Source organism: Heterocephalus glaber, unplaced genomic scaffold, assembly GCF_053883595.1.
Source record: "Heterocephalus glaber isolate CG9 unplaced genomic scaffold, H.glaber_assembly_v1.0 deba00001788, whole genome shotgun sequence".
Taxonomy (NCBI): domain Eukaryota; kingdom Metazoa; phylum Chordata; class Mammalia; order Rodentia; family Bathyergidae; genus Heterocephalus; species Heterocephalus glaber.
The window spans coordinates 1,621,672-1,637,747 of NW_028258471.1; the positions used below are offsets into that span (position 1 = coordinate 1,621,672).

At 33.6% G+C, this 16,076-nt stretch overlaps 1 protein-coding gene across 7 annotated transcripts in view; it reads right to left on the bottom strand.

Moving 5' to 3' along the window:
* Tnpo1 (transportin 1) overlaps positions 1-16,076 on the bottom strand; it is an 83,046-nt gene that overhangs the window by 31,834 nt on the left and 35,136 nt on the right. For all 7 annotated transcript variants that reach the window (XR_015448024.1, XR_015448025.1, XM_004872862.4 and 4 more), the window contains exons 5-9: positions 13,017-13,123; positions 11,181-11,314; positions 5,764-5,845; positions 4,962-5,084; positions 3,527-3,645 (exon numbers count right to left, since the gene is read on the bottom strand). Coding sequence is in view for 5 of the 7 variants with exons in the window: in XM_004872862.4 (XP_004872919.1) it covers positions 3,527-3,645; positions 4,962-5,084; positions 5,764-5,845; positions 11,181-11,314; positions 13,017-13,123 (565 nt within the window). In the remaining 2 variants the exon portion in view is untranslated. The remainder of the gene's footprint in view (positions 1-3,526; positions 3,646-4,961; positions 5,085-5,763; positions 5,846-11,180; positions 11,315-13,016; positions 13,124-16,076) is intronic.

Sequence of the window (16,076 nt, forward strand, 5' to 3'; positions counted from 1 at the left end):
CTTTTTAGAATTATATGGCCCTACAACAAGTCCCAAGTATCACAGAAACACTGTAAGTTGCAGATGAAAGAAAGAGTAATACATGGATTTCCTAAAGAGAAAGAAAAATTCATTTAGCACACCACCTTACACTTCATCCCCAAATAAGTTCCAGACTGATTAGAAGATATAGGTGAATGTAATTAGAAAAGATAAAGGACTTAGTTGAGTACATGCAAATGAAAATATCTAGGTACCATAATCATCTGGAAAAAAGTGTAACCCTAGAAATACTAAATCAAGTATATACCTTCTAGGTTGTAATTTGGAATATTTCTACAGAACTTTTACAATGTCCATATACTTTAACTTCAATAAAAATAACTCAGGACTTCCAGTGGAAAGAAACAATCATGTATAGTCAAAGACTATACATGTTCACTCCAGAATTATTTATGATTTTAAAAAAAGCTAGGTATGATGTGCAGTCTTCTAAGCCCAGTTTCTTGGGAGGCTGAGGAAAGGAAGATCACCAAATCTGAGGCCAGCCTGAGAGATTCTATCTCAAAGTAAGGGCTGGTGATGTAGCTCAGTGGTAGAGTGCTTGCCTAGCATGCGCAAAGCCCTGGGTTTAATCCCCAGGATCTCAAAACAAACAAAAGCCAGACAACCTAAATGGTATACTCAGCAACAGAGTAAATATTCATATCCAAATAATTAAGAGTGACTAATATGTAGGTAACTGTATGTGTGCTGTAGCCACCATAATGGAACAGTATACACATACCAACGTTTTAAAGACGAATGACACAATATTATGGTGAGTCTCATTAATGTGAATTAATGTGTTATTACAATAAAAGGTTGATATATTCTTGTCTAGTCCAATCAAGGGGGGAAAAGCACAGATATTCCAAATAAAGAATTCATAGGAAGTAATCACAAATAAAAAGTAAATAGAAGAAATAAGATTACTTTGCTCAATTCTATGCAAATCAATTTGAAAATAAGCAACAGGGTAACTTTGGGAAAAAATATAAATCACCATAAAGGGCCCTAGAAGAATTAGAAAACATTTCAGTCCCTTCAATGATAACGAAACTGTATTTTATAACTCTCAAACTTCATTTTTTTTTTTCTTTTGATGATAGAGGGAACTGAATCCCAGACCTTCACACTAAGTTACAGTCCTAGCCCTTTTGCATTGTGAGACAGTGTCTTGCTACACTGCCCAGACTCTCAAACTTGGACACTCCCACTTCACCTTCCAGAATAGCTGAAGTCACAGGCATGGGCCAGGGTACTTAGATTCAGTCTCTATTCTGCCACTTTTTTTTGGCAGTGCTGGGGACTCAACTCAGGGGCTTGTGCATGCTAGGCAAAATGCCACATCCCCAGCCCCACTCAAATTCCACTCTTGATAAAACATTTTAAAACTAGAAATAGGTGAATGTTTTTATGGCATACTTGAGAGAAACGCTAAAAACAAAAATTGTTTAAAAGCAATAGGGCCGGGGGATTTAGCTCAGTGGTTCCGCCGCCTGCCTCGCAAGCGCAAGGACCCAAGTTTGATCCCCAGTACCCAAAAAACACAACAAAAAGATTAAAAAACAAAAATTGCTTAAAAGCAATATGGAAATACATCAAGTTTTCTAGAACAAAATCAACAGCTGTGGAACAATAATCAGAAAACATATTTTTAAAAAGACTACTTCAACATCATCAAAAAGATAAACACTACTCAGGAACATACTCTATGTGATATAAATTAAGACTGATACTAAAAAAATAAATAAATAAAAGGGCTCGGGGATTTAGCTCAGTGGTGCCGCTGCCTGCCTCTCAAGCGCAAGGACCCGAGTTCAATCCCTGGTACCAAAAAAAAAAACTTTAAAGCACTACCGAGGAGCCCCCAAGAGACATTAACAAATAGAAAAACATGTTCTTTTTGGTTTCTTTTGGTACCGGGGATCGAACTTGGGACCTCGCGCTTGCGAGGCGGGCACCAGAACCACTGAGCTAAATCCTGGCCGGAAAAACATGTTCTTAGAAAATAAAACTGAACATGAAATATGTCACTTTTCACTAAGACACAAACTGAGAATTTACTGAGTCAAATAAAAAACAGGAATTGAAACCAGACAAGACAATTTTTAAATTCACTGAATAAATAGCCAGAAAATAGACAAATAGGAAAAAGCCCCAAAACAACTACTAACATGGAAGAAATCATACAACACATAGTGACTTTTAACAAATGTCAAAATAGTATAATCAAAATTTAAGGCCATAACTGTAACTGAGTTTCTATGTTAACATGTTCCCTCCAGCTTGGACCACTGGTGATTGAGAGCTGCCCGGCTGCAAGACGTCTGAATCAAGCCCTGGTGTGAATGCATTAAGTGCATCATACATTATCAAATCTGATTCTTCTCCAAGTACTCTGAATTCATGGTATTTAGTAGAAAATATTTTTAATAATTTTTTATTTTTTGAAAAAATAAAACAATTTCCTAATAAAATATTAAAGAGAATAGTTAATATACTGCATCATTATTTTCAAAGTAGTTACTGAACACAAGACATAGACAAAAAGAGATTCTCTCTTACAAAGAAGAAACACAGATAAATAGCACAGAACTTTCTTGTCAATGAACTAAGAGAAACCAGTAATATAAATGAAACAAATTAGCATTGGGGAATTATCTGAACTTCTCCCTACTTCCTATTTATCGACCTTCTATTTTGCTCTCTACCTGTATATATTACAGGGATACATGCATACCTATGTTTATAGCAGCACAATTTATAATAGTGAGATCCTGGAAACAGCATATATGTCCATTAACTGATAAATGGATATAAAAAATGTGGTATGTATATACAATGGAGTACTACTCTGCCATAAAGAAAGATAAATGTCAGGCATTTGTAGGTAAATGGATGCAATTTGAGAACATGATGTTAAGTAAAATAAGTCTGACACATAAGATTAAATATCACATGATTTTTATAAGAAACTAAAAAAAAATACAAATAATGAACAAAATAGAAGATAGATAAATGGTACAAAGTATTTACACAGAAAAAATAACATTAAAAAAACCAACATGAGAAATAGTAACAATGGTTACTCAGGGTGGTAAAAACACAGGAAATTTTATATTTTAAATGTAATTTTCAGAAAAAAAGGGAGGTTACTTTTTAAAGTAACAGATTTAATTGGATTCTTTGGGTTAAAAATAGGCTTTTGAGAATAAAATCTCAGGGGCCGGGGATTTAGTTCAGGGGTTCCGCTGCCTGCCTCGCTAGCGGAAGGTCCCGAGTTCGATCCCCAGTACCAAAAATAAATAAATAAATAAATAAAAATAAAATAAAATAAAATCTGACATCACCACAAGTGGGAAATTATTTTTTTCAGAAGCATAAAATGCCATTATGGAGTTCGTGGTCAAATTAGACATTATATAAAAATACAAATACAAGGAATAACTGTTAAAGAATTAAGTTTAACAAGAAGACAGTATTTATAAGTAGAAACACTTACTTAGGAAGATGTCTCACAAGCACATCTTTGCATATTGGTTGCTCAGCCAAAGTGAGCCAAAATTCACAAGCTTCCAAAGCCACATTTTCATCTTGATCTTGGGTCCTTTGCAGCATGTACTACAAACAGAACCCTTAATATTAACAGTAATCAGTTTAAACCATAAGATTAATATAAACTCAGTACTATATCGGGACCTCGCTCTGGCCTTGCATTTTACTATTGTTTTCAATACAAACTTTTGAACTTTTAAAAAAATCTTCCCAGATGACTCTAAAATGCAAGTAAGTTTGAATGTTGCCCAATAAAAACTGTCTGTCCACTGTACATACCGTTTCTGTGAAGGTGTACTCTATGATCTTCCAAACTAAAATACCTCACATAACAAAATATGGCAACACAACTATTACATATCGTGTCCTACTGTTAAGCTACTATTTCTGAATACTGTAAAGAACTATAACATTACAAAAATCAGGGTTTCCAGCTGTGACCTAGTAAATGTCAAAATTTTTAAACTTTGATTAACTCCAAAGTTCTTCCTTAAACTTTCAACCAACCCCACTTGATTTTTTTATAGAGAAAAGGTTTGTAATAGAAAACATTATTTATGTCATATTATGCTGCTATGACAAATCTTTATCCCTACAAACTGCTGCACATCATGGAACCTAGCATTCTTCTAACACATCTTAACCCCTCCCCCAACTATGGAACTCTGTAAGTAAAGGACAGGCATGAGACAACGTACTAAAGCACTTGTAAAGCAATATAACTCATATACAACCATGCTCACCAATATGAAAATAGATGTGACTATAGTATTACTGAGCAATGACAAAACAAATATTTTGTTGTAATAATATATTACTGTGTAGTCTCTTCCTCTAAATATGGTTAATCTGTGATCAATATACTTAGAATTTCCTAGCACAATCATTTTAATTGTATAGGCCTTGAAAGAGAACCTTACAAAATCTAAATGGTTTGCTAAAACTATAATGGATCAATGTCTAACTCAGTAATCTCATCATTTCCCTATGTCAGAGTTCATCAGGTGAATTTTACCAATAATAGAAAAAAAAGATAGAAAGCAAATTCTTAACATTAATTAAAAATTCCAACAACCCAAGAATATTAATTTCCCTAAGTTTTATTAATCAGTGTAACCCATTTTTAATAAATAATCTAAATACTTTCTCATTATCTTAAAATTTACCTACTCCTTACAGCTATCTACTCCCTTTAAATAATTTCCTCCTATAATCTTAAATCTCATTAAGAAAAAAACATCAATTTATGCTTTTAAGATAATTATTTTTATAACCCCCAATGTGTTATTATAAATTAGAAAGCTGTAGTTACACATTATACATTTTGTGCCCAATACTGTTCTTGGGGTTTAAGTGAAGAATATTTAAACTGCTTGTGTTACCTCAACTATATTATGCATGTGAGGAAGCAGGCGATCCATTCGAACTTCAAGCAACATCACAAGTGCTCGGCACACATTTTTCCGTACCTCTGGTTCTTCATCACCAGCCAATGCAAAGAGATTCTATTGTATGAGATACATGTTTTTTTCAAGTTTAAAAATTTCAAAACTTTAGAAAGGTTTATACAATTTGCAGGCTAGTGATATTTTTAAAAACCCTCTGAAGATATAATACAAAAATATCAGTAAGTTGCAAGCTAGTGGTATTTAAAGAAACTCTTTGATGATATAATACAAAAAGAAAACTGAATTTGCCAGGCACATGCCTACAACTTCAGTTCTTGAGAAGAATAGGTGAGAGGATTGCAAGTTCGAGCTCAGGCTGGGCTAGTCAGTGAAACCCTGTCTTAAAATACAAAGATTGGGGATACAGCTTAATGTAAAGACCCTGGGTTCAATCCCTAGGAGCCCCCCCCCCCACGCGCATAATAATATCTTGAACCTAGGGATACTCTACTGCTGAGCTACATCCCCAGTCATTTTTGTTTTGAGACAAGGTCTCACTAACTTGTCTACGCTGGACTTGAAATTGTGATGCTTCTGCCTCAGTCTCCCTCTCTTAGTTGCTGAGTTTACAAGTATGCACCACTGCACTCAGCTAAACAGTATACTGAGAAAAAAGAATTTAAAAGTAATCAAGGTATTATACATAATACTCCATAGTCAATGTCTGAATCACAAGTAGAACAATTAGTAACAGAACAAGTGCTTCAAGAACAAAGGTGGTGATGACAAATCTTACCTCAATAAAAGAATCAATATGCATCATCAGGGCTTGAGTCCTGCTGATGATAAACTGATTGACACATGCAACAGCATGAGACCTAGGAACAAAGTTTAAAATTAAACACATTTATTATTAACAAGGAAAAATGTGAATGATATACTAAGTGAAAAAACGTAAGTTGGAGAGCAATATTAGTATTTCTAAGCAAGTAAAAAACTGTCTGAAAGGATATGTGTAAATTTTTAAGAGTGGACAGCTCTAAAGAGTAGGACAGGTGATGAGTATACTTTATTTTATAAACCTACAAATTTAAAAATAGGCATACATTCCTTTTGAAACAAAAAATGGAGATTAGGGTATGTGTTCTGGGTGTATTAAGCTCAATCCTTTACCAGAGTTATTGTAATATGCTCTAGTTGTTTTCTCAAATTCTGTGTCAAACCTCACTTCAACCTCTTAACACACAATTCAGATCACTATAGATTCTTGTTCAGACTTCTCCAATAAAACCTAATCCACTTTTCCTGCAAAAGATCAAATGGTAAATACTTTAAGCTTCATCATCAGATAAGACACTTTTATAAGGTCCTCATTTCTCCTTCTTCAATTTGATCCTTTAAAATATAAATCCTTTTTTTTGGTACCGGGGATCGAACTCGGGTGGCGGAACCACTGAGCTAAATCCCCAGCCCTACAAGTCCTTTTTAGCTTGCAGGTCATAAGCTGAACTTGATTCCACAGGTCAGTTTACTGACCAAGAATCCAGACATTCCTTTGTAATAGGGATCTTCCCCAGTCCCCAAAACTTCAACTCCTACTATGCTACAAAAGCTTTTTTGTTTTGCTAATCTGAAAGGTTTGTTCCTAATTCCAGAGCCCTTTTTTTACTTGCTGTTCTTTGTCTTACATGTTCATTGCAATCTTTCAAAGATTTACTACTTTGTTTTGTTCAGACTCTCTGCACAAATATTCCAGAGAACCCCCTAGATAAAACACCTCTATCCTATGGTATTTCTACTGCCTCACATTACCACAGTACCATCACTGCCTCACATTACATTACTTATTGTCTGTTCTGTTCGTCTATTCTTCTGAATATAAGCCTGACAGAATCTGTCTTAACTGCTGTGCCTCAAATAGTAATGGCTAAGCACATAAATATTTACTGATCAATATTGAAAATAATGGGTGAAAGAGCAAACTACGGGGAATTAAACCACATTAAGTGTGTAGCACAAGGTAAAAGCAGTTTTTCTATATACTGGCAGTTAAGAAAGAACTCATTTAGTGCTTTTAAAAAGCTATCATTTATAACATTACCAAAGAAGACCAAGTACTTAGGAATACATTTAATAAAATATTCAAGACTGCAAAAAGGAAAAATTATAAAACTTTTTAGCTATTTATAGATGTCTACTTTCCCTAGCTGAATCTACAGATTCAACACAATTCCAATATAAATTTCAATGTTTTTTTTCATAAAACTCAGTAATTCTAGAGTTTATATGGAAAAGGCATCCTTACTGTCCACACCGTAAGTTCTAACTACCACTTCCAGGACAAAAAGTGTCAAAGCTAGGCCAAAAATCTAGATGACAACTCTGAAACCCTATGGATATCTGTGCATGTAAAACTAAAGTGAAAACTTCATAATGATTATCTGATTAAACAGTGTAAAAGCAGAAAAACTATTTTCCTGTTCTATAATCAGTTTCCTAACCAGATCTGTCTAATAACATGGGACATTTTTTTCCCTGAAAAATACATTTTTTCTCAATAGTCTTCTCTCTAGATGATAATAGTTCTAAATTGGAAAAAAAAATTTTAGAAGAATCTGAGGTATTAAGTAATCTCAGAGTAAATTTTTCAAAGTGAAGAACATTTCAATTCTTATTTTTCATCCTGGAATGTCTGCATATTTTAGGACAAATGTTGTTTAGCCATTCTTAAACACATTTGTCTTTGAAAAACCTCTTCAAATAAATTAGGAGTATTTCAACTGACAATTCCTGTGCTGTGAAACTGTAGGTCTTATTATTTTCATCCATTCTGGGACAGAATATAAATGTATTTATTATAAATAGTAGCACTATCAATGTTTTCTTTCAAGCTGAGATATTTCAGAGAACAGTTTTTTCAAAAAGGAAAATTTAGGGGCTGGGGATTTAGCTCAGTGGTTCCACCGCCTGCCTTGCAAGTGCAAGGTCCTGAGTTCGATCTTCAGTACCAAAAAAAAAAAAAAAGGGAAAATTTATTCTCACAGTTTGAGCTCTTAATGTTTAATCTGTTTGGCTCTTTTCCTGTTTAATTTATTCCAATATCTGTTATAAAATGTTTTAAACAGTGGTAATTTTCTATAAAAGTTCAAAGTTTGGCTCTAAAATATAGTAATTCAATTCGATGCTATATTCATTAAACAGCATTAGAATAAAATAGAGGGCTCATAAACAGACCTATACATAACTTTGCATATGACAACAGAAATTTTAATTAATGGGTGGAAGAGATTATTTTAATGAATGTGCTAGGAAAAAAGTTGTTAGTAAAATGGAAAAGTCTGGGCACTGTAGTGTGTAACTACAGTCACAGCTACACAGAAGGCTGAGGCATGAGGATCCCTTGAGCCCAAGGAGACCAACTTGGGCAACATAGTAAGGATGATATCTCAAAAAATAAAAACGAAAAAAAAAATTTTTTTTAAATAGAAAAACTATCTGTATTTCACAAGAGACACCAGATACATTAAGCTCTCAAACACTAAAAACCCTTAACTTGAAAATTCCTGTAAGACAATAGAACCCAACAGAAATAAAAGGACAAAATACAACATAAAAAGGCAACGTGTACAGTTCATAACATAACATCCTTACTGAAAGAAAAATATACTATCAATACAATGAAATACTATTTTATATCAATTTTATTAGCAACACTTAAAATGTGTCACGATAACAAATACTGATCATCTATGTCACAAGTGTTTTAAATCCTGCTAATATAAATTGGTGCCCTTCTTCAGAAAAGTTTGGTATTGGCAGCACTGTTCATTATTCATAGTAGCAGAAGTCACCAAAAGGCCATAAGGGGAAAGTACATGAATCATCTAATTGTCACGTAAGGCAATATTCCACATTAGTCAAAACAAATGAGCTACAGTGACAAAATATAGGTAAGTCTTAGCAACATAATATTGCATAAAGACCCCACAGATTACACGTAATATAAAGACATTTTTATAATCCTATGAACAAGTGTACATACAATTTGGATATAAATGTGATAAAATTATTTTGAAAGGTCAGGGAAGGATGAAGTTGGAATGTAGATGTAAAATGACAAAATGCCTCCTCATTCTACATTTCCTAAATCCAAAGTTATCTGAGAGGGAAAAATATTTTTAAGAGTACATAGTAAATTGGGTATGGTGGCACATGCCTGTAATCCCAGACCTCTGAGAGGCTGAGGTAAAAGGATTTCAAGTTCAACCCTGGGAAACTTAGTGAGACCCTGTCTCAAAATTAAACAAAACAAAACAAAACAAAAAACTTCTAAAAAGAGGGCCGGGGATTTAACCCAGTGCCAAGGCCCTGGATTCAATTTCCAGCCCTTTCACATTCCACACAAAGGTGTATAGTACCGGTTAACCTATATTAATAAGATGTTAAACAGTAATGTAGGAAGCAAATATAGTTACAAAAAGATGAATGTTTAGTGCACAGATAAACTATATATCAGATAGTTATTTACCCAAATATACACTAAAAAGATGCTAATGGAAGTAAAACTGAATCCCAAGAGGGGTTACAAAGAATTTTCATTGAATGGTAACATTTCTGTATTGCTGAACTCTATATAGTTTTAATCAAATGATCATCTAGCAAAATTTAATGATCAAGTAATGTTTATTAATATTTAATGTCCATCTATAGTGTATCAAGCACAATGTTTTTATGGATTTCTCTTTCCTTTTCTTTTAAAATGTGAGAACTGGTAAGGAAAAAGTTAGATTCCTGGAAGTGACGCAAAGTTTGTGTATCACCTTAATTAAAATGTTAACAAGGAGAATGCCTTAAGAATGTAACCTTCTATCTAGCTGACTATGCCAGAGTAGCATTTCATTTTGAAAATGTATGCATATGACACTACTGCAGCTATAGTTTCCACTCTGAGCAGAACACAATTAAGATGGATAAAAGTGTTAAGAAGTAACAGAGAATTTAAGCAAGAAACAGATTTGTGTTCACCCTGCCACACTACTGAAACCATAACTCTGGAATACAACTTGGAATTCTGAAGCCCAACTAACAGTCTATGCACTAAAGTTCATGACCTGGACTCCTTAATAACTGACTTTAGGCAACAATTTCTATTAAAATAGTAATGATATTTGATTATCATAAAAAAGTGTATGAAAAGTATGAAATGGTGACCAACTAGAAATAACAACAAATACAACTGACAATTAGAAAGAAATGCTTTCTATAGAAACAAGTTAGAAAAAATTATATAACTGGACCCAAAAGAGAAACAAGTTCAGTGGCCCGTGGAACATTTTGTGACATAACAAAGCGTCTCCCACACTTCAACTATTAAAATGACAATATCATGATGATTATAGCTTGATAGAACTGATAACAAACTTAATGAAAGGTTAATTTAATATTATAAATATTAATACTTTGACAACTACATGCCAGGAATTGTTCTAGAAAGTAGAGATTCAGAGGTGAACAAAGCAGATTAGATTAACTTCCTATAGCCAACTACACCCACCACTAAAAAAATTCTGCTACTTGAAGTGTTTAAAATGCTCCCCAGCCCCACCAATAAATTTAGAGGTAAAACCCTTAAATTCTTTTTCTTTTTTTCTATTTTTTTGTTTTTTGTTTTTTTCAGGCAGGGTCTCCCATTGTAGTTCAGGCTAGGCCTGAACTCACTAGGTAGCCCAGGCTGGCCTTGAACTGGCAGTAATCCTCCTGAGTGCTAGGATTACAGGTGTGTGCCACCATATCCGGCTCAACCCTTAAATTCTTAACAATCTAATCAGAACACATTTTCATTAAAATTCATTCAGTTTACTTAACACAGGATGAAGAAAAGCAGAGAACAGGTCAGCCTTGGACCTAAAAACAGGAGTGTAAGAAAAAGATACTAATCCTTAACTAATCTTGACCTTCAACAAAAGAACTTACAAGAACACAACTATTAGGAATATAATTAATCATTCTGAAGGTAGAGAACTATATCAAATTTAATAAAAATTTCATCAGGAAGAGTCAGCATATTATGGGATGTGTCATTAAAGCAGTAAACTTCTATTATGTATGTTCACCTTTATGGAATATCTTTTGCTAATCACAAAAATATTGACTAATGCAAAGTAGGGGAGTGGTCAGGCTTGTATCACAAATTAACACTGCCTACATAAATACCTTATTTTGGGACTATTGTGCTTGAAGAATTGTAAAAATTTGGGAATCATGATGTTGAGAGGGCGATCTAAAACATCACTATCTAAAATCTCAGCAGAATCTTCACATATTTTCTGAAGGGCACCAAATGCTCCCTGTAAAAGACACATTAAAATTCATTAAAAACAAAAGCATTAAGACCCATGTTTATAGCAGCACAGTTCACAATGGCTAAGCAATGCAAATAGCCTTAGGTCAGTGATGGTGAAGCTTTTAGAGATGAGTGCCCAAACTGCAACCCCAAACCCACTTATTTATTGCAAAGTGCCAAGACTGCAATTAAACCTGAATACTGAGGTTTTTTGTTTAGAAAAACAAAAATTCATACATTAACATCTCTTCTTAAATGTAAAATAACATGTGCCATGGGTTCACCACCACTGACCTAGGTGCTCTGAATAGATAAAGAAAATGCAGTGCATATATACACAATGGAGTGTTATTCAGCTACTAAAAAGAAGAAAAACATGTCATCTGTGGGAAAATGGATGGAAATGAGGACCATCCTGTTAAGCAAAATAAGCTAGTCTAAAAATTTAGAAAACTAAATAGATGACACAAAACTAGTAAAGTAGACTTTCAGAGATGGGGAAGAGGATTAGAGTGAGGGGAGAGGAAAAACAGAGAGGAATAGAGATGAAAATAATCAAAATATATATTCATGTACCGATATATCAAATTTCATTATTCTGTATTACCAATATGCACCATTAAAAACAAACCCCCCAAAACATTTAAAGGAACATCAACTGGGGCCAGAGATTTAGCTCAGTGGTTTCGCCACCTGCTGCGCAAGCGCAAAGACCTGAGTTCGATCTCTATTACCAATAACAAAAACAAAACAAAACAAAAAAGAACATCAACTAATTTGTATGCATTACTCTTCTTAGCACACATGAAATGCTGCCTTCTAAAATCCATAAAAAAATTATTCAATTTTAAAACATTATACACTGAGTATCTAAAAATCTCAGTTTAAATATAATAGTATGTTTTAATTTTCCATTAAGTAACTCTGAACTGGAGAATATTCTGGTTGGCAAAGATGAAAAAACATTATCTATCCCAAACTCTTAACTCTACTGAAGTATTTTTGTCAACTTTAAATCATTAATTTTTTCTAATGCTAAACTGAATGTAGAACTATTTCCACAGAAGTGTATTTAACCATCACTGACACTTTCTGAAGCACATGAAGAACTCATTAAGCCAGGTGTGGTGACATACACCTATAACCTCAGCACTTAGGAAAGAGGCTGAGGCAGGAGGATCACTCCAAGTTTAAGGCTGGCCTGGACTGCACAGTAAGTTCAAGGCCAGCCTGAATGACACAGTGAGACCCTGTCTCAAAAAACAACAATCAAAAAAAGAAGTCACTAATAACATTAAAAAATTACATATAAACCATTTATTGGGTAACTGGTGACAAAACCTGCCCTTTAACAAGGGCAGGAAATTCAAATGGCAATTTTTTCTCTATTTTTAACCCAAAGGAGATAAATCCAGCGCTATTGTACACAGTATACAATCTATCAGCTACCTCAACCACTTTACTGCTTATAACTACATCAGTAGCAGTATTCTCCATAGTTAACAGTAAAATAGTGACAATAAACATAAAATACAAAGGTAACTTTAGGCTTCTATTTTGAAGCTGTACATTTCAGAGGAAGTATTTTCCCAAAGAGTGTTAATAAACAGTATGACCAAAAAACCCAAACCAAACCAACCAACAAAAAACATCCCAAAACAAACCAAAAAACAAAAAAAACGATCATAAGAAGCAAGTATCTCTACCTCACAGGTGTTGTAATCTTCAGAATCCAACAGGCTACAGAGTTTTGGTAAGAGGTCAGGCCAGTTTTGCAATTCTCCCTTGGAGGCAATGGTTGTAATCAAAATACCTTAAAAGAAAATACACATTTTTCAGGAAAGCTGGCCATGTGAGCAACGTACTTAAATATCCACATCAGCATCAGGTTTCCATACCTTTAAATAATAATAACATTGACAGCTCATCATCACATCATAATCTATGGAAAAACCACAGCATGAATTAGATCTGTTTCCTAACATTATACCTTCTGCAAGCTTTTTAAAAAAATTTACTCAGTATCTCTACAAAAGATTACAACTAGCTTTCCTCCAACAATACCAAGGATAGCTAATTAAATTTAACTCCAGTGTTATAAAACTTACATACAAAAGGAAGCAAGAAAACATACTAAAATGCTATTACTAGCACTTATTAGTGAGTGATTAGTCTGTAAGTCTATAAAGTTAAAAAAAAAAAAATGTACAGTATCAAGAAACTAAGAACAGCTCCCTGATTTAACTTGGAATCACAGCCAAGGGCAATGGAAAGGAAAAATAAAGTAGAGGAGCACCACTTGAGAACGATCGGACTAGTTTCATGTGGTTGTGTAGATAGGCTACAGATCCCAACAACAGTCTCTACTTACTAGATTCAAGGATGAAATACCAGAAAGGCCATCTTGAATCTCTGAGGTTAGGTGGCATAATGCTGACTGATCATATTGTTTTGACTGACTGAATTATTTCAACTGTGTGGTGCAGCTACAGTGTATAGTCAGTGTAGTAGGTCTTTGTAAATATACTATCAGTATGTAATATTCCTGGTAATTATGAATTTTCTTTAGTACTGTAAGGATATAAATTGACACTAGGCAAGTTATATATACTCTAGACTGCAAAATACTAATCTGTAAAAATGAAAAGTATTCTCTTCAAAGGGCTATCTTGAAAAGTGAATGAATATATGTAAAATGCCTATCATCTAGTAAATAGTAATTAAAGAACAGCAAATCAAACTGTGTAGATGAACTTCCATTGAATTTTCAACCTTTAGTTGAGAAGGTTCTTCCCAATTGTAAAGAACTTAAAGCTGTTGACAATTATTTACTCTGAGAAAAAAATTAAATAGTAAGGATCAATAGCATTTTTAAGATGTAACTCTTAGAAATAAAACAGTCCTCCAGTAAATTCAAAAGCAGCAAGATCTGATCCTTCTTGCCAATTACTCTTTAAGTCAAAATACAAAAGAAATGAGGGAAAGAAATCTGATCTGCCTTAAAAAAAAAACACTAAAACAAGTACATCTTAAATATACAAAATGGAAACAACCTACAATTTAGTACTAACAGACTGCTGACATTTATTACTTGTAGTATTAAAGAATGCTGATAGACTGACAAATTCCAAATGTATCTGCCCCACAATCTCAATTTCTGAAAAAAAATCTAATACTTAACACAGCTGCAAAAAGTGAAAAGTGACAGGTAATTTTCAGTTTAAAATCAATAAAGGAAAAAAAACTTGTGTACTTGGCAATACCTATTAAAATCTTAAATGTTTAAACAACACCCTGACCCAAGGATGCCACTTCTATGAATTAAACCTACAGAAACTTTCCCACAAGTATATAAGCTTATGTGAAAGCATATTGACTAAAATAGTAAAATTAAAAATTATATATTCCTTAATAAGAGAAGTTTACATTTATCCAATGGACTACTAGTCATTAAAACATGATCCCTTCCAAATATATTTCCTTGGCAAGATTCTCGATATATTGAAAAGATGGAAAGAAGTTTTAAAGCTGAGTGCAGTGATACACACTTTTAGTTCCGGCTACTTAGGGAATTGAGGCAAGAGGATCACTTAAGCTCAGGAGTTGGAGGCTAACCTGGGCAACATAGTGAGGGATCCTGTCCAAACAAAACAAAACAACTGAAGCTGTAAATTTACTTTTATAATCAGAACTCTTAGCTAAAAATATTTACTAAGGTTTTAATGTGATGCAAATATTGTATTAGGTATGAGAAATATGTGGTCTGTGCCCTTAAGGAGCTCAGTCAGGTACACCGCTGTCCCGACCACAAATGGCACTGTTCACAGGCATTTTCAGTTGGCACAACAGAGGATGTAGCTACTACTGGCATCCAGTGGGTAGAAGCCAGAGATGCTGATTAACATCTTATGCACAGAACAGCCCAATTGCAAAGAATTATCTAGCCTAAAATATCAAGTGCTGAGACCGTAAAACCCTGGTTTAAACAAAAAGAATGCTACTTTAATAATGTAGTATACTTATGCTACAGTAGAAAAAAAAATCTCAATTTTCTAAGGTTGATGTGTGATGAAATGGTTTTCAACTCTTAGAGGTGCCTTTCAGAAACCTACAAAAATTATTTTACTTATAAAATGTTCCAAAAAGCACTTCAGATTTTTAAAATGTGAACTAAAATTTAAGAGATTAAAATAAAAATTTTCTGTATTTAGTTGTTGGAAAGCAACAATGTGTTATATAAAAAGCTCATCAATTTTCCTGAAGAAAAAAAATTTAGCTTCATCAAAACTAAAAAGCACCCCGATTTTGAGGTATTGGTTTGGATGAGAAAAAAAAAACAAAACAAAGACAACAGAACTCAGAATGTTAATGTTGTGCCTTTCTTTTGGGAGGAACTTCTATAGGTGAATCCTACTTTTCTACCACCATCTGTAATCTGTATCAAAAGGCAGAAATGGCAAAGAACAAAACTAAAGCAGATAATTTAACTGGCCAAGCTGCTTAACTTATTTCAAGCTGATAACTCTTGTTTTAGGTAATTTTACAATTTTTTTAAAAGTGGAAAAGTTCATATACATAGGTTGAACAACCCTAAGCTGAAAATCCAAAATAGAAACTTTATGACACACAAAAGATTCAGATTTCATAGCAATTTGAATTTTGGATGAAGGATGCTCAACTGGTAAATTCTATGCAAATACTCCAAGTCCAAAAAACTCCGAAATCTGAAGCATTTATGTCACAAGCATTTCAGATAAGGGATACAC